We start from the raw sequence: 25,486 nt of genomic DNA, 5'->3' as shown, positions 1-25,486 counted from the left end.
TGTCAGTGCATCAACCCTCCAGACCACTAAGGTCTTCTGGCTCCAGCCTGCTCTGCATACCTAGAACCAGAACTAAACAAGGAGAAGCAGCATTTAGTTCCTACGCTCCACTTATCTGGAACAAACTTCCAGAAAACTGTAAAAGTGCTGAAAGCCTGAGTTCCTTTAAATCAAGATTCAAAACACATTTGTTTAAGATTGCCTTTGACTGTTCTAGTTAAACTGTTCTACTGAAACATCATTAGTTAATTTTTTTTTTAGTCCAACTGTTTTTAATGTTCTATTTTGTTTCTTCATTTTATTCCTATACCTGCTTTTATTCTGTTTTATTTTCCTATATTTTAATCATGTAAAGCACTTTGCATTGTCTCTGTACTGAATTGTGCTATATAAATAAATTTGCCTTGCCTTGCCTATATGTGTGTAAATAATTACTCTAAAATGATCGAATGTCAAACCATACTGGCAGACCAGGAGGAGAATGACATTATTTGTGGATAATAATTTAGTAAGTATAGGCTACAACCTGTTTTCCTGTTGTGTTTTTATGTTAACTGTGTTTTACAAACTCCAGAAAAATAGAAATTATTTGACTAATACCTTACTGTGTTTGTGTGTTTAGAGCTTTTCTTATTTTATTTATTTATTTTTATTTAATTTGTGTTCTTACACTGTACATTTTATAATGTTCGTTATTGTTGCCGTTATTGGTGTTTGTAACTGAGTAGGCCGGTTGCAGTCGTGGAGTTGATGCAGAGGGACATAATAATGCCAGTCATAGGCGTGAGGAGGAGGAGGAGGATGAGGCAGATGAGGAGGGACAGGAGAAAGAGGAGGAGAAGGAGCTGGAACCACCTAAAAAACAGTGCTAGTTAGATGTGCAGGGCTGGGGTGGTAACAGGTGTTTGCATTGAATTATATTAATAAACCTCTTGAGATCCAAGGATTGCAGTCCAAACCAAGGCTTTTTAAAAACATCTTATAGCAAATGGGCTGAAATGGCTAGCTTGTGTTCCAGGATGTAGCTGTAGTTTTTTCCTTAATGTTTGCTTTGAATTTTATGATAATCTGCTTTTTTGTAAAGTTTTACACTGAAAATTGTTGTTATTTATATCACTAAATACATACACACGTTTTTAATTGTTGAAAAAGTTCCACTTGTGTGACTGGATGAAAGGCCTCTCCAAACCAGGCTCAGGGCTGAATTTTAGCCACAGCTGCCCCTGGGCCTGCATTGACTTTCTCTGAAAAACAATACGAGGGTGGCACTTGGAGGGGGTCTCGCACCGGGGAGTAAATTCATTGTAGAACCGCCACTGACTACAATAAACAACTTTGGTTCAAGTAACAAAGTGTGAACTCTTCTAACTTAGGCAGGGCGGTTTCGTGCTCGCGTATCACCGCCGGCCGCGCCGCCCCTTGGTGTGACTTTAGCCACTAATTCCGTTAGACAATTGCACTGTTGAGTGGATCCTCCACAGCCCCGTTTCCCGCTCCATTTGAGCGATCCAGAGGCGAACTCCTCCTCCCCAGGGGCTTTCCTCGTCTCATAAGCCCACACAGCCTTTTAACACCTGTGCAGTGTGCAACACCTTCTCACAGCAAGCAGGGTCGCCTGCAGCTGTAAGAGGCGCCAATTCCTCACACAGTGATATGATAGATAATGAGGAACCGCTTTAGGGGCATAAATTATTTTTAATTTCTTTTTTTTTTCTTAACAGCTCGTGCCATGTCAGCTGCCTGGTTTCGCCCATGCTAAAAACCGCCACTGTTTGCATATTAATTATTATATTTTTGAGGGGGCGGCACCCCAGTGCGCCCCCTTGTGGCGCCGGGTCTGGCCTAAAGTCATGTTTGCAGTAACATTTGGACAAAACTGTTCATTCAGAATGTATTTTAGGTGTTGGGAGAAAGACCATTAGACATTTTGAATAGCTTTAACTAAAAGAAAAAATACTTTTAAAACATTTACAACATAGGAATGGATGCATATTAACTGAGGAAGTATGTAAACTCTTGGATTTTGGGTTCACAGAATAAAATAATCCTTTTATAAGAATCACCAGCATGATTATTTGCCTCCTCCTGTTTGACTGATAAGGTGCATGTGAATGGAGCTTACCAGTACTGGATTTAATGGTCTCCTTCCCAACAGTCTGGCCCACCAAGTCATACTGGTTGAGTCTAGATCCATCATCCGCCACATCTACTGACTGGGAGGCATTTCTCGTCCAGATGTAAGTTACCTCTGTCTTCGTGTAGGCATCTGATGCAGAGATCAAATACACAAGAACCAGCAAGCCAGTTATTTATAATCAGCACCTCAGAAAGAATATAAATGAAAATTCTTTATTAGTTTTGATCTTTTCAAAACAACACTTTAAATCCAACAATTATGGTTTTGATAATCCTTCTTTCATAGTTCAGTTTGTGCAAGTAACTCTTTCCTTTACCCTGGAAATATTTAAAAGGATACAATGTATGATGTGCTAACTGTAGGTTTAGGAACAAATAAGCCAAAAGTATATTTTCCATAGTTGGCCTGGTGTGTGTAGGTGTTTCTGAATTTGATATTTTGAATCCAATGCTAACTCAGACAACCAAAGTGTTACAGTTCCCATCTACAAGCCACGGGTCTGTCCAGGTTCAGGGGCTGCGTCCTTTCTAGGCCGAATTTGAAGGCCGGTTACATCACAGCGATGAGCGGAAGGCTGTCCAAATTCGATGGGTCCTTCACATGCGGCCCACAAATGCAGCCTTCTTTTCCTCAGATTTGAAGAATGGATCCGGCGTATCCATTGTGGATAATTCTATCCCATGATTCATTGCGGTGTATTGACATATTGCTTAATTTTAAAAGTGCTCGGACACATTCAGACATCCCCGCTCTCGCACAGCCGGCTTGCCTCGCTGGCTTGCGGGTGATCGGCCGGGCGGTCCAGACTTGCCATGCTGAGACAGAGCGCCTTTCTCCTACGACGCTGTTTTTAAAGCTCCGCTGGCTTTCTGCAAAGAGTTAAAAGCTGGAGTAATTCAGTCTGATGATATCTAATGCTAATGTTTGGTTACTTTATTATTTTCTATACAAATAAAGAGATATGGACATTGTTCAGAAATTGGGGTTAGGGTCTAATTGGTTAAACATATTACTAATAAACAAATAGTATATGTGATGAATTTTATTTGGTGGTATGTTTTTATATCTATGAACATATAAATTACTTTGAACTACAAATAGCTGATTGATGAATGAGTAAAAAGAAATACCAAAAGAGGAACAGTTTAAACAAACATGAAGACATGTAAAGGGGAACACAAAACCCATGCAGGTATTTAGTGGAGACGGCGAGATCAGCCTTTCGGCTCCGTTAGTTCGGCTTCACAGCCGTGCTTAATGCTGTCTCGCTTGCTAGGCTGCAGACGTTACGCTGAGGTAAGGCTAGACCATCCAGTCATTTCTGCGGTCGATGTAGAACCCGGTCTATGTGGGCCGGGTCCTGCGAAGGATGCAGCCCCAGCCCCAGAATCCGGACACACCCACTGCATTAATCTTTTACTCCTGTTGTTCCTGTTTACAGTTTATCAACTGTTTTTAGATGCTGTTCCTTTTCTCAGTTTGTATTTTACAGTTTTAGGTTTGTAACAAATCCTTAATTTTATTTAGTACATAACATGTTAACGACTTTTGTCACTTTAGGTTTATACAAAATTACTTTATTGTAGCATACAAAACGATGTCTTCACAATTCATCCATCCATCCATCCATTAATCCATCCATCCATATATCCATTAATCCATCCATCCATTCATCCATCCATCCATCCATCCATCTGTCCTCCATACATTAGTTCTGTGAGTATGCTGCAGTCTAGATTTTAACACTTACAGCTGCCAAACTTGAGGGGACATGAATGTGAGTCCATGGGGAAGTCCTCCAGATGCATGGGACACTCAGCCTGAACTGTTAACCTGCCGAGAAACACAAATATCTTCATGAAGCGTGTGTTTGGAAGTCTGTGTTGCACATCCTGCTGGAGCAGGAGACACGGCTCCTGTTGTCACTCGGCATCATCGCTAGATCACAGCCAAGAGGTTTGCAGAAATGTTTTGCAGTGTCATGTAGAGCTATTAACTGTTGATGAGGCGTGGTAGCATGGTGAGCCCAAAAAGATAACTGAATATAGCTTAAAATTGGTTACGTTTTTACAAGATGTCGTCATGGTGGCCCTCCTGACAAGTGTGTTCTAGAAAAACATCCGCTGTTGCTGGATAACAAGCAAATTAGGTGCAATCTGAAGTGAAGATACAAGCTGCCGTGCAGCGTCCTTAAATTAACTCTGTCAGAACCCGGATGTGCTGCCAACACTAAGGTCAGTAGCTGCCTTTGGCAAACAGATGCAGTCTGTCTGAGCAAACTCTCCATAATTACAAGGATACTGTCTGCCAGATCAACACGCAAAATCATACTGTTAATGTTATGATCCAGGAATGCCATTCTGATAAAGTATGAGTATTCTTTGTTTCAGTCTAAATGTGTTATGGTTTAAATGTTTAGAAATGATCAAAAAGTCATAAAACGCAGTCCTGTCTTTAAAAAGTATTCAACCAAAGTGAATCCAACTTCAGATAGAGAACAATGAATGATATTCCGTCACTATTCATAAAAACACAAAACTACACCACAGAAAAAAAGTTTGTTCTTACTGTTTCCCTGGCATTTAAGGAGGAAAATGCGGCAGATGACTAATCATGGGTGTAACGGCTATAGAGTAGAACGTTGTCTGCAATGACCCTAGAGAATGAACTTTTTCCATACATCAATCTGGGAGGGATTAACAGGAAACTACCTGAAGTTAATGCTTCTATGGGGAGTGAAAAAACATTAAGACGGTTCCATCCTTCCCCGGACTTAAGGTCTGGACGAATTCTCCTAATCATCAGAGCACGCAACCCTCTGAGAGAGCTCCATCTCAGACTCTACAGACCTTATAACAGGACCATTGACCAACTTATTTGATGCGCATTGATGTTTTCACTTGATACAGTTTAATTTTTTTTACAAGTCTCACAACCAGTGAATATTTATATAGCACATTTCAGCAGCAAGGCGGTTGAAAGTGCTTTACATTATGAAAACATAAAAACATCATAGGCACATCGAAACAAACTTGACTTGAGTTAGTTAGGATGTTAAATGTTAAAGTTCATCACACAGAAATTAGAATAAGGCCATGCATGTATAACTTGTTTGAAAGGTTTGAAGGAGAAAGCCTCCTTTGGAAAGATGAGACCAAGTAGGGATGTTTGACAATAATAAACACCACTTTATTTGAAGAAAACTAAACAGCGAATCAACACAGTCACTTTGTACCTTAATCTGGGTCTCATGACCTAGGTGTGTAATTCTGTATTTGAAAGAACCCCGACTTGAGGTTGAAATGTGACCAAAGTGGAAATGTTTGGTCAAAAGGAAAAGCGCCATGTTTGGAGAACACCGAGCAAAGGAAATCACCTCACACCAACTGTACGTTGGTGGAGGGGTGATGATTTGGGTTTCTACTGATTCTGGGCACCTTGCACGCATTAAGCCCAATGTAAACTCTTCTTTATACCCAAGTATTTGGAGTTAAATGTAAGGACATTGGCCCAGATTGGATCATCAACGGGATAATGACCCAAAACCCAGCAGCATATCTACAGCAGAATGGCTAAAAGGGGAACTCATTAAGGCTTTGAATGCTCCGAATAATGCTCACATAATAATTTACTTTTAGTGTAACATAGACATAGACAGGCTTTATTATTATTCAACTACTCGTTCACAATGCATTGCAAGGTTCCAAGTAAAAACAGAAAACAACAAAGAAACATTATAAATATAAGTATTTGTTGTTTGCCAGGAATGTAGCAGCAAAATAAAAAAAAATATCATGTGCTTTCTTATCACTAAATCCAATCTGAAGACAATCAAAAGTCTGTACACAAACCTAAGTTAACCAACCTCATGATAACCCTCCAAGTGTCGCAGACAACTACACTGCAAAGACGGAACTGGAAATAAGTAAAATTTACTTAAAATAAGTGTATTTGTCATTGATTTGAGCAGGTAAAAAAGACTATTTGCCAATGGAATAAGATTTTTGCACTTAAAATAGGAACAACTCATCTCCATCATCTTATTTCAAGTGCAGGATGTCTAATTATCTTATTTTAGGGGTCAAAAAACTCATTCCATTGGCAGATAATCTTATTTACCTGCCCAAATCAAGGATAAATACACTAACTTTAAGAACATTTTACTTATTTTAAGTTCTGTTTTTGCAGTGTAATGTGACAACCTGGCACATTCAACAATTCTTTGTAACATTTTACACATAAAATATACTTTTGGCTGTTATATTGCGTTTCTGCCCGTAGATCTCCCTAAAACTTCACATTAGAACATTGAATGCACCAAGGAGGAATGATTACAAAACAAAAAAGTCCCACAATAAGTCTGATGGCTGCAGGAGACTGACTATAATTTGGAATAAGCTCACCACCAAGACTCCACCAAAGTAAATTCAATGCATTTCAGTTTATTCACACAGCATCAATTCACAATACATCACCTTGAGGCACTTTACAAAGACAATTCTAATTCCATCTAAGTAAACCCAGCAGATTGCATTGAGTCATTGACTTGCAGCATACACTCCTCCTGCATGAGCATGTAGCGACAGTGGACAATCGTTGACTTTGCAAAATATGTTATGAGCAAACACCAGCTTATAACCAAAGATGGTACCTTTTAAAAAGAGAAACTACGAATAAAAAGCCACCTACCTCATGGTATAGAGCAGCGTTCCATTCTCCATGATCCTCAGAAGCTTGTTGGGCATGGTCATGTTGTGGGCCACAGATTTCTTGCCATTATGAAAGAAGGTGTCAGGGGTCCAAATCTTACTGGCCATCAGGTTGTTGAGAGGAAGGGTGTTCATTGGCCCGTGGAACTTCAGTCGTTCGTCTAACCAGCTCTGACGGAAGAAGACATCCACTGTGTATTCCTGAAATAAAGGCAGAGCAGACAATTAGGTGTTACTGAGGCCCAGTGTTCTAAGAGGGAAGCCAGAGGAGCACCTGCACGATTAAACCGTTTAATGGAAGCAGTAACATGTCAATTCAATCCCAACCCAAAGGTTTTATTTAAATATTTTGAAACCAATAAATGACTTGAGTGATGAGAAAACGAAGAAACCAATCTTTCAACACAGAAGTACCATCTACCGGTCCAACAGAAGCGTTTCGTTGGATGAATAAAGTATATATTTCTTCTTTTATAAAAACTAGTTTCAAGATTCAGCAGCATAAGGAAATTCAAAGCATTTTTTTAAATAAATGGATGTTATCTCAGATGTTGAATGGACTGTAAAACCTACCAAAATTTATAGAAGGTCCCCATTGCCTACAACACAAATTCACCTAAAGTTAGAGGAAAGAACAAACTAAACATTGATCTTAATTGATAATGTCCCTCCTGTCCGGTTCTGTCCGCAGATTGAGCTTTTTGTGGGATCACAGCTTGGCCCAGAGTGACACCTGGGTGGCCAAAGCCACATCTGTCAGTGTCAGATCCAGCTGTTGCCTGAGGCGAGTGCCATCCCAGGTTTGCATCAAAATCACAGAGACCTTCCCCTCCATCTGAGTGGAAGCACCTCCAGTTCGCTCTGTTTCCCCCTATTACTCCACAGTACTCCAGAGCAGGAACTAACTTGCTTTTTGAATGAAGAGTTTGTCAGATCCGGCTGTCAGCTTTGGAGACTATCTCCTGTTCAAGATTGTCCCCAAAATCAGAGTTCATACATGGGGACAACTCTTTCGGGGGGATTTTTGCACACCAGCTCCCATTTCGAATCGTTGCTTTCTGTTTATGAAGATTGCGGTTCTCATAAAAGTCTTGACGTTTTCTTCCATACGTGATCTTGCAACCTTAGTTCTGCATTTTGTTTTTTTAGAATCCGCCTGACATAATGCTCCACATGTCGTAGGACAAAAGTGAACGCATAAATACATTACTACATCGCTGACAAGATCTGTTATCTTCAGATAAACAAGATATTTTATTCTAAACCCTGTGCAAGCAAATCAAATACTGAATGCGTTTTTTTTTCTTAGATATGATTGGGCATGCTCCCGATTTGTGCACTGAGAGGATAAAATATCCTGGGACCACAAAGCTCTCGTCTTTCCACATTGTAAATATTCCTTTAACTTGCATTATTTTTCCATGAAGCCATGTAATTAGCCAAGACATCCCCATGTCACTTGGACAATGCAGCGATTTCCTGCTTAGCTTTCCGAAGCAACTCTGCATGTCAGCTTTTCGAAATAGCGCAAATAAACCAGCAAAGACAAACATCCACAAACAATCATGCAGAAAAATCAGCGGGGGAGCATCCAATCTGAAGGATGTGTATCAGAGCGCAGCTATCAGAGACACAGAGAGGAAATACACACAGTGCTGGAGTGCAATTATCTGCTGCAATTTTGATGGAGACATGGGCATGTATTAAATATGAGACACTCTCTCTTCTTCCTTTGAAGGTGCAGTCTAGATCACAGCCTCTTCCATCTTTTTGTGCTCTGTGTCACTTAAATATTTGAGGAGAGACAGGTGGTTTTGGTGAATGGGCTCAGATTGTAGTGGGAAGCAAAAAGAAAGGCTTTTAAGGCAGGGGGAGCGCTTTTATGCATTTCATGTGAAGACATTGAGCTGTAGAGTGAAGGGTCTCCCAGACTTGAAGCCGGTGATTCACTATTAACCTTTAACAATAACTCCAAACCATGTTATCAGGACCTAATAAAAAAAGAAGAAAAGTATTTTAATTCCCTGTTAGAATCTGGAACTAAGATACTTTGTGTCTTCATTTATCAATTTAATTTCACTTGATTAAATACACCCATTGCTACATTTTGTTCCAGAATTTTTTTTCAAAATGTCGGCATTAGGATAAATCTGTATCTTTGAAATTTTAAATCTTTGAAGAACAAAGATGTTCAGAGGATTTTAAAGCACAGGAGAGTATATCACAAAACCATCTGTGAAATCTGAAGGAAATGCTGTTCTCCCAACTGGAAACAAATCCCTGTGTTTGTGTCAGGCTTTGCGGAAACCATAACACAGTAGGCTTCCAGCTGGTAAACGATGATGACCATCCATAAATTAATATATGAAAGATCACCAGCTCTGTATCAGAGCTGGAGGGAGGTGGATGATCAGGCATCATTTTAATAACACACTCTAACCTTTGCCATGTCATCGCTCTGCTGATTGGATTGGATAGGTTTCCAATGGCAACAAGACCAGCAATACAGGCAGTTACCTCTCTCTCTGTCTGTCTTTCAGTCTGAAAGATTTTATCTGAATGTGTGTAATCAAATCCAAACTGGCTCAGGAAGGCTGGTGTGAGATTTATAATGGATTATTTGGACCACAAGCAAGATTTCTAGACAAACAGCAGCACATGTTGGTTCAAAACATGAGTATTCTAGGATACAGCTATTCTTTATGGACAGCATCACAGATTAAATAAATAGTTTGCTTAGATAGTTAATTCTATATGAGCACGCTGTTTATTTTTATACTTGTGAGTCTTTTTGGTTCTAACTGATGCTGTGAGTGATGATTAATAGTCAAAAATTGAGGGAAAAGCCTTTTTTTTCGCTGTTAGGTCAAGCTGACTCCCAATTTCAAAGACTCTCAGACATGCATTTATTTTAAAAGGTCTGTTTCCCAAGAGGGCTGCAGAGTGCTGCAGTTGGGAGCACATCGCCTTGCAGCAAGAAGGTCCTGGGTTTAAAACCTAGGGTCCCTGAAGTTTGCATGTTTTCTCCCGGTACTTCGGCTTTCTTCCACATTCCAAAATCACCTGTTAATTAATAAAATCCTTTCCAAATTGCCCTTAGCTGAGTGTGTGCATGGTTGTTTGGTTGTGTTGCTTTGTGATGGACTGGCAACTTGTCTAAGGTGTATCCCACGTTTCACCCAATCACCGCCTGCGATAAGCACCTGCAACCCTGCATGGATAAGTGGGTATAAACAAGAATGGATGTTTTCTGAGAATGTCATACTAGGACACTGTAGAAAGAAAGCTTTTGGGAAAAGAAGTGTTGTTTTATTTTTGTGGCTCTAGTGGTCTTTTTATTTAACAGTTGCCAAACAGAAAAACAGGTGAGGAGAGAAGGGGAATGACATCCGGCCATGGTCTCCGGGTTGGGACCCTAATCTGTGACAACCTTATCAAGTTCTTAGGCCTCCGAAGTGTTTTTGAAAAAAAAAAAAAAAACATAATCAATATTAGAACCTTGTGCAGATGCCATACCTTTACAATGATTTTTTTAACAGACTAATTTACCCATATCATTTAATAGAGTGATGGCTTTTTCTAAATTCGTTTTCACATATAGTGTAATCTTTGTGCCAAGTAATTGGTCTATTTATAAAAGTTTGGAAGTTCCAATCCTCATAGACTTTTAGTCTTTTGTAAAGTTTTTAAACTTATGCGTGGAGATGTCCATAAAAACTTTAATATGACAGAATCAAAGCTTTTGAAACAGGTCTGGGTGGTTTAACAGGGATAATAGAGAACATATAGCTTGTTTTACTGAGAACCAACTGCAGACACGTCCATGACTGTGAAAGGGAGCATTATCCATCGGGTGGATGCAGTCTTCTTCTATTAATTTGAGTAATGGGATATAATTTAAAGTGTCAGCTCATTCAGCCTACTCAAAATATTGATGCCCAGGTTCCTGATGTCTCCAGTCTGTAAGGGAATGATTGGATATAGATGAATATTAAAGGAGATAGGTAGGGCCTCTGATTTTTTCCATTTGACGTAGTAGTGTGAAATTGTTGAAACCCATTAATTAGAGTTATTGTCTCTCTAAGAGAGATACATCCTCCGCAAATAAACAAAACTTATATCATAAATATTTTACTTTGATAGCTTTGCTCATTGCGGATTCTCTTAAAAACCAACCAATCTAAGTTGTGGGGGGAAGCTGTTCCCGTGGTTCAGGAGCCACAGACTGAGAGGCCCTGTCCTCCTTGTTAAGGCTACAAGCAGCAGAGTAGTTAGGTAAAAGCTGACACAAATAATCAGAAGCAGAATGCCATGACACAAATGCACTGATAATGCTCTCTAGATCTGCTCTGGGATGTTTCCTAAATGAAAGAAAAGAGAACAAGAAAAAGACGCGATGTGTGAGTAAGAACCTTATGAGTAGTCCAAGATTTTTTTTTTTTACATTTGATGTGGTTGCTAGACGAAAAGATTTGATTTTAGAATGCAAGTGAATAGGAGCCATTATCAACGTGTCTGTCTCTTTTTGCGTTTAAAGCCAGAAGATTGCTGGAGAGCCAATCGCTGATCCAACATAAACATTGGAAGAGGGTGGACAGCCCGTCAAGCAGGTGTGATTTAAAAGATACACTGCTAATCAAAACAACAGTTGAAAAATTGCAAGAATGTCATGAGTAGGGGTTGTTTGTGTTTTTGGACTGATCGATCACTTCCTGTTTCCGTTCCCATCTCAGCCACCACCCACTCTCCATAATCAGCGTCACCTGCTGCCAATAATAATCATCAGGTCATTCCACCTGGTACTCCACCTACTTATACCTGCTTCACTCAATGACTCCCTGCCAGAACGTCTCTTCTCTTCTCGCTGCCTGCGTGTGTGTTCCCCAGTCTTTGTGTCGCTCAGCCTGCTTATCCTGTGGCCCTGTTCTCGCCCTGCCCTCACTAGTCTGCCTCACTAGTGCTTGTGTTCACCGCTTGCGTCAAGGTGTTTCCTGTGGAAACACTGCATCTGGTTATCTGCCTGCTTCTGTCAAATATCACGTGGTTAGGGGCGGATCTGCAGCTCTGAATTGAAGCTATAGTTAACAGGATTTTGCATGTTATGAGTGTGAACCTCTTTTGTCCGACAGCATTGAATGCAGCATGAGGTGACCTGACACCGGCTCGGTGTAGGTCTGAGTGGAGGGAAGCGAGAGGGGAGCCAGTGTCGTATGAAATGCATGCCCTGCCATCGCTCAATGTAACAGCATATCGATGAAGAAAGCGGGTTTGCTTCTTTGGGCACGTCATCGCCGATATAAACCAGGCTGAAGTTAGCAGTAAAAGCTGAATGCTGACCCAGAATCAGCTGATTAAGTAAATTACAGTCATCAATTATTCATCCTGCATGATGTGAGGTGGAGGTTTATTCTAATGAGCATCACCAAGGTCATCATGAAGGACAGAGAGCAGAGGGACGATCACCTGAGCTACAGGTCAACTTGAGCTCTGGCAAAGATAGACACCAATAGGAACCCTCTCTGAGAGCTTCCGGCTGGATTTGCATCGAAATGTGTAAAAATATCTGGTGCTTGTATCAGTGAAAATCACAACATTCATTCCAAAAGTAGCTAAATGCATGAAAAGGTTCTTTAGATCACCACATTGATTTTGATTGCTGCAGCAGGTCCGATTCTACAGTACATGTAAACAGAAAAGGTGTTGCTCAATAAACCAGGAAAATATAACGCATCTACACAGTAAGCTCAGCAGTAAGCCTCCGTCTTCTCTGCCATGTTATGTGTTCTGATTCAAAACATTTAGCTTTGGTTTGTTTATAGATGCAATATTAAGAAAAAAACGATAGCAATTACTCCCAAATGTATCATTTATGAGTCAAGTGTTTTGTTTTTCTAAATAATATGTGTAGGCTAATTTTCAAACCCAAAAGGTTAACATTATTTTCTCTATGGATAGTGTGGTAAATATTTAAATGCAGTAAGTATTGCACTAATCACATGCTCTGTGACAGTGTGGTAAAATGTTTTCCTTAAGAGATCAATGAGTAAAAAATGTAATGTAAAATTAACCAAAATAATTCTCATTTTCACCTGGAATGAAAGTAACGTTCCCTTTAAACAATCGGTCCTCTCCATCAAAATTGTCTTAATCAGATGGTTGAAATAACTCCTTTCAACCAGGAAGTTTGACGTGGAAATGCTTCGCTGCAGTGTTTAGCCCGTGTTTACTTCCTGGTTCTCCTCAGAAAAAAGTAGTATAGCTGAAGCTAATTTTATTAGCTTTTTAATAATTTTATTAAGTATACTTAAGTATAAGCTTAAGTCGTGGTAATGATATACTTAATATTAGACTTCTGTTTATACTTTTAAGTATACTTTACTATACTATTGTTAAGTATATAAAAGATAGTTTATAAAAAGTAAACTTTAAGTACACTGCATCATTTTAAGTATGAAATAGGTATATTTGTGTACACTTGAATAACTTGTTTTTGCTAAGGGTCCTGAGCCAATCACATGACAGATCCCTGGTTTCCAAAACAGAGCATAGCATTTGGTACAATATCATAGCAAAAAGCAGCAGCCTGCAAACATGGAAGCCAGTAAGAGAAGCAGACTGGAAATAGAGCAGAATACACCAGCATACTGTATACCTATCCCCATGTAACTGTTGTTCAAATTTGAAACACTAGGTTTCATTTTTCCTTATTGCTCCTGTATTTTGATAAAATAGAGCAGTAATAGCAGTGCTGTACAGGTCTGTACATTAACTAGAAGACAAATAGAACTTTGTACAGCAGAACCCATACACTACACAGATATTTTCTTATATATATATATATATATATATATATATATATATATATATATATATATATATATATATATAAACAATGTTACCACCCCTGGAAAAAAAAATCTATTTTTTCTAGAGCCGCCCCTGCACCTGGTCAAGCCTGTCTCTGCCTACATCATCTGGACATCTGCCTGCTTCTACAATCTGCACCCTTTTAACCTGCTTCAATCACCAGCCTTTCTTGCCTGCCTGTTATCTTCATCATTTTCAATAACTATTTTAAGAAAAAACTATAACTCTGTGTCCCGCTTGAATTTTGGGCTCCCAGCGTACACAAGCACTACACAAGAATTTGCATTATTGGATGTTAAGAAGTGTCTAGGTAGAGCGTAACAATGCTAAAAGAAGTTGAAGGGACAGAAAAAAGGTCTGAGCAGGCAATTTATCAAAAACAACAATTTAATAATATAAGCTGTTCATCTGTACAATTCTCCTCCAAACATAAAACAAAGTCTCAAAAAAGGGCTCAGTAATGGGTAGCTCCACCGTTCTTGTTGACCACTTCAGTCCATCAGACATGCTTAATGTGTAATGCAGCAGATAGTCAGAGTATCCGGCAAGTCAGCCAGGCGCAATGTTGCACTTATAAGGTTTATTACTTTAAAAAAATAACACACATAAACAAAAATCTAAGGCTGGCAGAATAGAGTCCATGGGAGAGCAGGGGAACACAAGTGCTGAAAGCTGGGTGCTTTCAGCAGGAAAATTTGGCTGAACAGGCAGGAGACAGCGAGCAGGTCCAACAGACAAACTGGGGTAATGCACGGAGGAGGCAGGCAGCAATCTGGCAGAAAGATCCAGAGGGCAGGGCAGGAATCGTGGTCGGGACTCAGGACACAGTCCAAGGCCGTGTCCTGAGTTAGAGAGCCATTGAGGTTCCCAGTGAAGGCAAAGCAAACAGGAAATCCGAGACGAGAAAGACTTGGTCAAAACAGGCGATGCAAACAAAAACGCAGAAACTCTACTCACTCAAGGCTTGCAGACAATCTGGCAACTCAAGGCAGTGAGAAGCAAGTATTTAAAGGTAGGGAAACAGCCGGAATGAGTGAAGGTAATCAGGAGCAATGGCAGGTGAATCTGCTCACTCTAATTAACGGAGAGGATCAGCACAGTAAACAACCAGCCAACCCCCCCAAATAAACTGATGATAGCTAGAATGCACGACTCAATGGGATTTAGATCAGGGGAACATGCAGGACAAAAGACTGATGTTATTATCAAAGTCCTTTGACAGATGGACATTGTGAATTGCAGCATATTCCAGTTGAAAAACCCAGTCATTACCACACAGATGAGAGTCCCTCAGTCACGAGGGACGCCCGCTGCAACCAGCAATTTATTCAGAATTGCTGGTTTTACTGCATGACGTACTTTAAGAAAGTATTTGACCGCTAACAGATGTCTTATGTGTTTTACCTCTCATATGATATAAAAATTCAAAGGTAGGAAAGTTATCCAAACCAACATGGACCCTTGTGAAAAAGCAATTACCAATTGGACCACTCTTGTTGGCAACAACTCATGTCAAGCAATCTCGGGCAATTCCTGCCAGTGATTCATTTACATTGCTGCTTATCTGACTATTTTGTGTGATTAGGTTCAACAGCATCTTCATTTGGAACAATTGGTTGACTCATTGTGCTTTGGACCGTCGCTCTGCTGCAAAAACCCAAACTTGCTTGAGCTTCAGCTCACAAATTGATGGCTGGACACCCTCCATATCTCTTCTTTTAACCCATAGCTAAATATTTGACAACAGGGTTGTGAAGGTCCCGAAGAAGCAAATTAGTATCAGACCATTACACTATCACTACCCTGTTTGATAATTAGGATTATGTTTTCCTCTGAAATGCTGTAATAGTTTAATGCCAGATGTAATAGGACACACACTTTCTAAACAGTTGTCTTCTGGTTCCTAGAGTCACTAAAAGTAGAATGGGAGGCAGATCCTTTAGCTATCAGGCTCCTCTCCTGTGGAACTAACTCCCGGTTTTGGTCCGTCAGACACCCTGTCTACTTTTAAGACTAATTTTAAAACCTTCCTTTTTGACAAAGCTTATAGTTAGAGTGGCTCATGTTACCCTGAGCTATCTCTATAGTTATGCTGCTATAGGCTTAGGTTACTGGAGGACATCAGGGTCTATTTTTCTCACTCTACTGATTTCTACTGTTCTCTAGTTTTGCATTGCATTGCATTGAAATGACTGTTGTCATTTCAGCTTTTAACTTTTTGCTCTCTCTCTTTTTTCTTCATAGTAGGTACACCTGGTCTGACGTTCTGTTAACTGAGACATCATCCAGGGAAGACAGATCACCCGCTATTACCTAATGTAGAACAGATTCCTGGATCAATGTGTGCTTATGTGTTTTTTTTGTCTGTCTTGTTGTGTCTTCTGTAACTCCCAGTCGATCAAGGCAGATGACTGTTCATACTGAGCCCGGTTCTGCTGGAGGTTTTCCTTCCCGTTGATGGGAAGTTTTTTTCCCCGCTGTCGCTTCATGCTTGCTCAGTATGAGGGATTGCTGCAAAGCCATGGACAATGGAGACGACTCTCCCTGTAGCTCTACGCTTCTCCAGGAGTGAATGCTGCTTGTCGGGACTTTGAAGCAATCAACTGGTTCCCTTATATAGGAAATGTTTGACCAATCTGTATAATATGATTGAATTTGACTTTGTAAAGTGCCTTGAGATGACATGTTTAATGAATTGGCGCTATATAAATAAAATTGAATTGAATTGAATTGGGCTCACAGAATGTTGTCTCCCATTCATCAAAACCCAACTTTATGCCCCCAAGATTTTTGTGACAAGACTTTGTGTTCTCTTTGGTTAGCATTGGTTCTGTCCTTGGAACTCTGCCATGGATGCCATTTTAGTCAGTCCTTTTCTCATTGTTAAACCACGAATACCAACTTTAACTGAGGCAAGCAACGGCTGTAAGGCTTTAGATGTCCTTGGTTATTTTATGACCTCCAGGAAGAGCCACAATTAGCAGCATTTTATACCATCTTATAGAGTAGGCATAAACAGTGCATTTTACATTGTCCTTTTTAACAAGACTGGCATGTGGTAGCAGTATATCAAACAAAAAATGGTTATTTAAAAACATTTGGAGAATGCTGTATTTAACAGGACAATAAAAGCGTTGACTTGCCATATCTGTGTCAGAGACTGGTCCAAAACTGGTCACATAGACATTTGTCTTTACTTCTGTCACTCGGTCTGAAAGAGGAAAAAATAAACTGTCAGAAAACATTTCTGTGCAACAAAATAAAACCTCTTAGGTGTTATACAGTCAAACATCTAGAACATATTGAAATCTCCAGAGTTTTCATCCATCAGAACCTCTTGTACTGCTTTATGAGTCAAAATCTCAAAGGCAAATGCTGGAGCAGAGATCCCCAGACCTCCTAAATCCAAAACTCGTGAAGTTACACAAAATATATGGTCTAAAGCGTTCTCCGAGTCGACAAAAAACTCACCTATGAGAACAAATGAAAAACACTCTCATGAACTCTCACATTTCCTTGAAAGAGTAAAGTCCTCCTCAGCTGAGGACAGCATTGTTCCTCCTAAACCTGAGGTAAGACTCAACAGATTCTCCTTTCCATTTTCACTAGATTGATCTTGTCGCTTTTATAAACCAGTATGGCATTTTATTAAAAACCACAACCCTGTCAGGAGAAATTACAGGTGCTAAAATTAAATGAAGCATTTAATGATTACCGCATGTGAAGAGTTTTATTATTGCAATCTGCCATCGATCGTGCTGAAGGTGGACAGCTGCTAGTCTGATTAGAGGGTAACAGGGTAACAGACTCAAACCGCTTACTCTGAAGAAAATCTGATCATAGGTCCAATCACTTTGATGTTTGCACAGAATTTACTGTGTAGATGTTGAAACTCTCAATGCTTAATACAGTCTTTGCATATTTTAATTTTATTTATTTATTTGCAGAATAATGTTACTGTCATACAGTGTTTAGCTAGGTTATCCATACCCCTCAAACCTGTTTCAGATTTTGTCATGTTAAAACCAGTAACTCCGGTGTATTACACTAGGATAATATACAATTGACAAATTTTAAATTGGAAGCATAATTTGCTCTATTTTTTACCAAAAAAATGTAAAAAGTGGTGTGCACATGAGATTTTGAGCATGTTCTATTATACCCCAAACAAAAATCCAGTGTAAAGGATTTTCAGGCAAAAGTCACCTAATTGGTAACTAAAGTCCACTTGTGTAGGACTTAATCTCAGTATAAATCCAGCTGTTCTATGAAGGCCTAAACACAACAGAAAATGGGAAATGGTTTAAAGCAGGACAATGTTATAAAACATAATCCCAAGCTTTGGACTTCAGCGGACATGTGCATGAAACTCCTGATGTTTCCAGACTTCGCCGCTGTCATTGGTCTGATGTAGGATGGTTATGGGACAGGAGTTTGACTGGCTGATCCACTACTGTGGTGAGAGCCACCTGGACCTTAGCCCACTAAAGACTGTGGAGACGATGGTGAACTCCTGGAGAACCTCCCCCACCTTGCATCCCCCTCAACATCCTCATCAGCACTGTGTCTGCTGTAGATCACTTCTGGTTCCTGAAACCGCCTTCTCTCTGGACCTGAAATGCTCCTCACGCATAGACACTGTGTAGAAGAAGGCCCAACAGAGCCTGGGCTTCCTGCAGCAACTCAATAATTACAGCCTTCCACAGGAGCTGCTGGTCATCTTCTACACTGCCAATAAACTGTCCTGCATCTGTCCATCACCATGTGATGTGGCTAATGAACAGAACAGGACAGGTCCATCCTGCAGTGAACAATTAGGTCTACAGAGAACACCATTGGGGCTTACTTTACTTTCATCCAGGACCTTTGTAGGTCTAGGGTCAGGAAAAAATGCAGGTAACATCGCTGGTGACCCCAAACAACCTGAGCATAAACTACTTAGACTTTTACTTTCAGGTCAGCACTGCAGAGCACTTTTTACTAAAACTAGTCCTATACAGAGAATGTTTCTTCTCCAACGCTGTTAATCTGACATAATAGCGCACCAAGATCGATGTCATGCATATTTCCATCAATCCAACCATGATTTCGTTTTTCGTAGAAATGTGTATGTACTGTATACATTTTTATCATTTCTATTTTTCTTTTTGTGCGTGAGAGGTTATGTAATTAAAATGTGTTGATTGAGAACATAGAGGAGCAAAAGTCAAATCCTTGGTCACTGCATGAATGTTGATACTTATATGTGTTGTCACTATGTTCTAGGTCCGTCTAGAAAAATAGATTTTAGATCTCAAAGCTGATTCTGACATTTCACAAGGCTCAGTTCAATCTAACCACCCAAAAAACAAGAAAAAAACACAGCATGGCACAGCTATAACCCACCAAAACTACCATAACCCATCGTTATACCTCCCGTTTTTTCTGTCTTCTTTATGCATGTTTGCAGCGCATCAAGGCTTAGGCATCGACTCAGGCAGAAACTGTTCAAGCCAAATAATCTCAATCATTCCTGGCACTGGAGTCCACCAACCTCAGTGGATGCGTTTTATTAACGACGCAGATTGCCTCATTTGCAACCCTGACATATTTTCTCACTGAGCAAATCATTCAGATTTCAGATACAATGTTGTCTTTGGAGAGCTGTAATTGCTGACAGGATCATAAAGGCATTCTCTGACAGTGTCAAAGATCCTCACATTGTGGAGCAAAGCAGGATGAACAGAAGTGCGCTCCTCCACCACACAACAGACATCCTCTTGTAATTTGAAATTTCCTCCAAAATATAAAAGCCCCTTTCTTGACTGACAGCAATAAATTCAAAATACTGTTTCCGATTTGTATAACAAATTACCTTTTAGTATCAGTGTGTTTGAATGTTTAGTGTTATTCTTGGGAGATGTTTTTTGAAAGTTAGAAGCAGTCCAATATTGCTGATAAAGCAGCACTCAGCATTTTCCAAATCATTCTTAAGTTTTAATTCAGCCAAAATGTGCAAATAAACAGAAAATAGCTCAATTGAAAATGCTGCACCATGGGTGAAGTTTAATTATTGCAGCTGTACATGGGGTGAATAACCATTTCACCCTAGAAAAACCTTTGTTCAAACCAATCATTAAATCTTTGAAACCAAGGAGTGGGTGCAAAAAAATAAAAATAAAACATTTATTGAGGATTTTCTGTAATCCATACAGGGTCAACGTTACACTTGCAGGGTCACATAAAGGCATACACCCTCACTGATATATTACTACATATCCTTTACAAAGTTCCACATGGGCCACAAGAAATTTGTCGGCATCAACAAACAAGTTGTGTGAATCTTTCTACAAATTGTCAACAGGGTGTAGACTGAGGCTGTGGAAGGCCATTCCAGCAGCTTCATGTTAGCCTACTTTTCCCATTTATTTTCTTTTTCAAGTTCATATGTTTCCTTAGAGTTTAAAAGAAGGCTCTGCATCAACAATTAATCCCAGGTACTTGTAACTGGTTAAAGTTCATCTTAACATTTGATCTCCAAATTATGGGTGAGTTTTGGTTTCTATTACAGAAACAAGTCAAGGTTCTCCCTCAGAGCAAGAAAGCTTCTGATAGCAGACATTTTTAAGCCTGTACTTGATCATGGTGATGTGTAAATGTGAGCCTCGACCATTTGACTAAGGCCCTTGACTCCGGTGCCCCACTGTGCTCTGAGATTTATCTCTGGTTGAAGCCGCCTCACCCGGCACTGTGAACTGTATGCTAATGCTAGCACGCCTTATTTGAATGCAAGGTGGCATAGAAAATGGATGACAGCGGTTTGCAATAGTTTCATTGGTTCCTACCTATTTATGCTTATGATCAAAGTAGATTTTCTATTTCTCTGCTCCCCGTGTTTGAACTGAATGTGAAAGAAAGCTTTCAGTTTTTCTGGCCCCGCTGCTTGGAACACTCTCCAATCTGAACTGAAACGGTCACAACTGGTTTCAGTGAAAACCTTCCGCTCTATCTCAAGAAACTAACAATGGAAATCCTTTTAGCAGTTCCTGTGTTTTAAAACTTAAACCATTACAGTTTTAAATTGTATGTTCTTACAGCAACAAGAACTCTTGCATTTTATTCCTAAAATCAGGAATCAAGAGACAGATACCAGCTCAGAATGCACACAGATAACATATAACACACAACATATTTCCACGCTTCAATGATACACTCATGCCCGCAGCAAATACTGTGCAATAATCTTAAGCCTTCATTTACAGAACTGTGCAATTAGACATTCCCTGAGAAATTAGCGTGCAAATAGGCATTATTACGATTGTAACATGTAACAAAAACCTCTCAGCGCAGGGCGATAGACCTTACAGCTTTTGGAAATAAACTGCTTTTGAATCTATTAGTTTTTGATTTAATGGTTCTGAAGTGTTTACCTGGGGGAAGAGGAATAAACAATACATTGTTATGGTGGGTGGGGTCGTAGGCATTGCATCTGGCCCTTGTCTGTCGTTTGCACTTTACATATTTTAATGGTTGTTTAGTTATTTTTCTGCTATTCTTTATTTGACAGGTGTGCCAGCAGTTTCCAATTCATTGCAGATAACGTAGACTTAGACGTAAACAACTTTATTGTCATTTTGTATGTACAGAGTGCATACAGAACGAAATTCCGTTGCCTACAGCTTACGACAGTGTAATGGGATTTCAGGTGGAATAAGGCAACGTTACAATACAATACAAATTGCAGCAGTGATCAGATGTAACAGTGAAGGAGAAAAACAGTGTGCAAGAACAGTGTGTAGAGAATGTTCAGATAAGATAAATATTTGTTCTCATTGTACCAACACACAAAGGGCCATTAAATTGCATGGACAGAACAAAAAACCGTGAGAGTAATTAGTGAGTGTGATGCACTGAATCCTAAAAGATAGCAGCACCAGTGGATAAGACATGCAAAACAGAATTGGTCCACCCAATTTGCATGAGTAAATTGTGTGTACTACTAACTGTTTAGGATCTGCTGTAAAAGAAAGAGGAAGACCGAATCCTTAATATAATCTCTCCAGACACCAAAGACACACAAAACTATTTTTAATAAATAGAGAACTTCTGCTATTTAATTTTTCTTGGAGATAATTTTTTTTTTTTACAGAAATATTTTTTTATTTGTCAGAAGAAGTTCTGGATAACAGAAGTAATTTTTTTTTTTTGTTTTTTTTTTTTTTAACAAATATTACATCTTAGTTTAATAGGAAAATATTACAGTTGACAAATCATATATATCCCTGTTTATAATTATTCTACCGGTTTGTGTTCTAGATCTGCCAGGGGTTTACCCCACCTCTCCCCCACTGACCGCTGCAGATAGGCACCAGCCACCTGAACCTGCATGGTAGAAAATATGGATGGATGGTGGAAATAACATTATAACAATATAATTTATAGTGCTCTTTAAATTTATCAAAGTGCTACAAACAAAAGTAAAAAAAAATTAACAGATAAAAAAACTAAACCTCGAAAAGCTGAATAGCTCTGTCAGCCGTCAGCTCCTCCCTGAGCTTCCTCTGAGACTAGGAAGAAGACATATGGTCAAACTTACAGCGAGATGCATCTCTAAACAGCTGGATTTACCCATCAACGCTCCACAACAGCCACTTGAGCCAAAATATTGCACACAAAGGAAGCCCCGAAATAATTTTATACAAAATAACTGTGCTTCAATCACAAGCCTGCATGGATAAGTCGGTATGGATTATGGATGGATAGTTACAGAGCCTGTGTTGGAACAATGACAGAGGGAGTTATGGATGACTTGTAGAGCCGCTGTTCTAACATGACCTCATGTTCTCGAATAACAGGGACAATCCCCGTTTGTAACAATTAGTCTTCGTTTAAAATGTGCCCATATCACCATTTTATGAATGAGAACTAGGCTTAGGATCAGATATGGTATGTTTCGCTGTGGTTTAATTGCATGTAAGTCTGCTGACCCATGTAAGGTGCATAGAAAAAGGCTGTAACAAAAACTATATACAAAATAAAAACACTGTGGTTAAATATTACAGCCAGAAAAATAACAGTTGGCACTCGGGTATTGCACATGGCCCACTTCAAATAAGTGAGGTATTGATTAAAGTTATAGCACTACTGTAAAAACTGCCCCTGAGTCTATTAGCGCGTGGCCTCAGCATCATGTATCTGCGAACCAGGTTCAGCATCTCAAGCACCCGGTATCCTGAGTTATTATAGTCTCTCAGAACACAGCGTGTCCTCTTGAGACAGCAAGTTTTGAAGAGGTCATTGCGTTTATGACCCTCTGTGTGCCATGGTACAGCTTCTGATACCAGATGCACAGTAAGTCAGCACACTCTCAATAGAGCAGCGACAGAAGACAGTCACTAGCTCCCACCTCTGCTTTAGGCTTTTCGGGATTCTCAGAAAGTGGAGACATTGCTACCGATTTTTGCTTTGGTGTTAGGGCTCCACTGAAGGCCTGCATCCATGTGCAAACCCAGGTGCTTTAAGCTGGCCACACTTCCCACACATTAGGCACTGATGGTGATAGGCTGCCGATCAGACTTCCTCCTTCTTAATTCAGGAAACATTCCTTTGGGTCTTAGAGGCATTAATGCCCAAGTTGTTATCAGCACACCATCCCACCAACCTGATGACCTCTCTCATATATGCTGTCTCGTCACCACCAGAGATGAGCCCAAACACAGTGCTATCGTCAGCAAGCTTGATGATGGCATTGTCAAAGTGGTTGCTGACGCAGTCATATGTCTAGAGAGTGTGCAGGACAGGGCAGAGTACACAACCCTCTGCCTAAACCAAGTTAGTGTTAAGACTGAAGGTTGTGGAAAGATGGGAGCCCACTTTAACTCTTTGAGCCTGGACAAAAAGAAGGTTTCTGATCCTGTAGCAGGTGTTGGAAGGAAGACCAATGTCCAATAGATTTTCTTTCATTCCTTCTGAGAGTATAGTGTTAAAAGCAGAGCTAAGGCCAACAAACAGCAAACTTGCATAGCATTCCTGGTTTTTCAGGTAGGATGTGACATTGGTGTCTTCAGCAAGCCTTATTAGCTCTGTATGCAGGGGGTCAAGGGTGGATGTAAGGCAGGACCTCAGACCAGTTTCTTACAACACTGAGTGTTTCTCAATTTAAATGTGAAAGCTTTCTGGATGGGAAAGCGAAACATCTTCAAACTTCGGTAAAAAAGTCCAGCTGTTTTGTTTTTTAACTTTTTTTGGAATGATCATGACCCGGATGACGGATAATCTTCACCAGCATAATTAAGGCATTGTACGGGGTGTACTTTAACCAAGTATTACAAAAGCTGAGTCTGTATACATATATCTGGCCTTTGAAGGTTAGAAATAATTCACATTAAATTGAGAATTGGTAACCCAATTCTTTTTTTTTATTTTTTTATTATTGGAGTTTCCTGCTTTACGCCTATATGTAGGTTTGGCAGCCTGCATCTTACCTCCAAGACCAGGTCGGAGTCTGTTGTCATACCCATCCAGGAGACTATCCAGGATCTTGGTGAATGTTGCAATATCTTTGGAGTTCTGAGTTGAATTTGAATGTACTCTTGACCTAAATAAGAGAAACAAACATGAACAAAAACACAAAATGGACCTCCTAATCACCTTGTAAACCAATTTTCACCTTCTGACTGCATGGTGGAGAACTCTGATGATCTCTACCTAACATATAATGTTCATGTTATCCCCAATTTGTCACATACAATCTAAGAAAATATTTTATGAGTAAAGATTAACCAAGATTCAAATACTTTGGCTGTTTATGTTGGTCATCATTCATGCTTCAGAAAGGTTTTGGTTTAATCTATGTCTCAGTCATAGAGAAATTAACATTTTCTATAAAAGCAAACAGATATGTTGGGGTTTTCAGTTGCAATTCTTTGCAATACTTTGATATACTGGCTATTTTAACTCAACCATTGCATTTTTACCTAAATATGCCTTATTATCTATTAATAATTGTGCAGTATATTTCCCTCTTTCTGATAAGTTATTATTTTTTTGTTCTACAGCTTAACTTTAAATTAGCTATTTATTCATACTTTTTTAATATGTATATAGGATGTAAGTCTGGTGTGTCCTGTCTGTGTTTTATTTTGCTACTGTCATGCCCACATTTCCCCATTAAGGGATAATAAGGGATCTTCTGACGGAGGAGGCCCTTGGAGGAGTCTCAGTCCTTCATCAGTCAGAACCGTTACCAACCCAAGTCTTCCAAACGTGCAACAAGACATAACAGATTGCTGGACTTTAGATGTGGATAGAACCGGTTAGAAGAGGATAGCTGGGCACTGCACACCTGGAAGCAGACCAGGCTCTTCTGTATTCAATATTAGGGTCATATCTTTTTGAAGTGATATGTGTTGCTCTTGGCTGGTGCATTACATTTAGTGGTTTTCTGGTGAAAACTAATAGTCATTTGTTTATTTCTTTTCTTGTCTTTTGTATATTTTACCCATCAACTATGACTACTTGACTAGTTGATTTTGTTGGTTTTAAATAGAGTTGCGCCGATATCACGCTAAAATGGTGGTATCGGTATCGGCGAGTACCAACAAATAGGTCACAGATACCATTTTGATGTTTGTATGTCCCTTGAACGCAGCCTTCTCTCTCCCGACACTCACTAGTTCTACTGGATTCACTTTGTATTAGTCTTTTTCCTGCTTTAATAAGGTAGCAGCTTGACAAAGCCACGATAGCAATTATTTTACATCCAAGTAGTATGCAGTTCTTCATATATACACAC

General features: G+C 39.6%; 1 protein-coding gene across 2 annotated transcripts in view; it reads right to left on the bottom strand.

Annotated features, from left to right (window-relative positions):
* Positions 1–25,486, bottom strand: part of gabra2a (gamma-aminobutyric acid type A receptor subunit alpha2a) — a 36,608-nt gene that overhangs the window by 7,063 nt on the left and 4,059 nt on the right. For both annotated transcript variants that reach the window (XM_036151060.1, XM_036151061.1), the window contains exons 3-7: positions 24,177–24,289; positions 16,857–16,924; positions 6,827–7,047; positions 3,888–3,970; positions 2,123–2,266 (exon numbers count right to left, since the gene is read on the bottom strand). In XM_036151060.1, coding sequence (XP_036006953.1) covers positions 2,123–2,266; positions 3,888–3,970; positions 6,827–7,047; positions 16,857–16,924; positions 24,177–24,289 — 629 coding nt within the window. The remainder of the gene's footprint in view (positions 1–2,122; positions 2,267–3,887; positions 3,971–6,826; positions 7,048–16,856; positions 16,925–24,176; positions 24,290–25,486) is intronic.

This window comes from Fundulus heteroclitus, chromosome 19, assembly GCF_011125445.2.
Source record: "Fundulus heteroclitus isolate FHET01 chromosome 19, MU-UCD_Fhet_4.1, whole genome shotgun sequence".
NCBI classification, from domain to species: Eukaryota; Metazoa; Chordata; class Actinopteri; order Cyprinodontiformes; family Fundulidae; genus Fundulus; species Fundulus heteroclitus.
The sequence above is the reverse complement of the archived record's forward strand: the minus strand, read 5'-3'. Positions and strand labels throughout refer to the sequence as shown.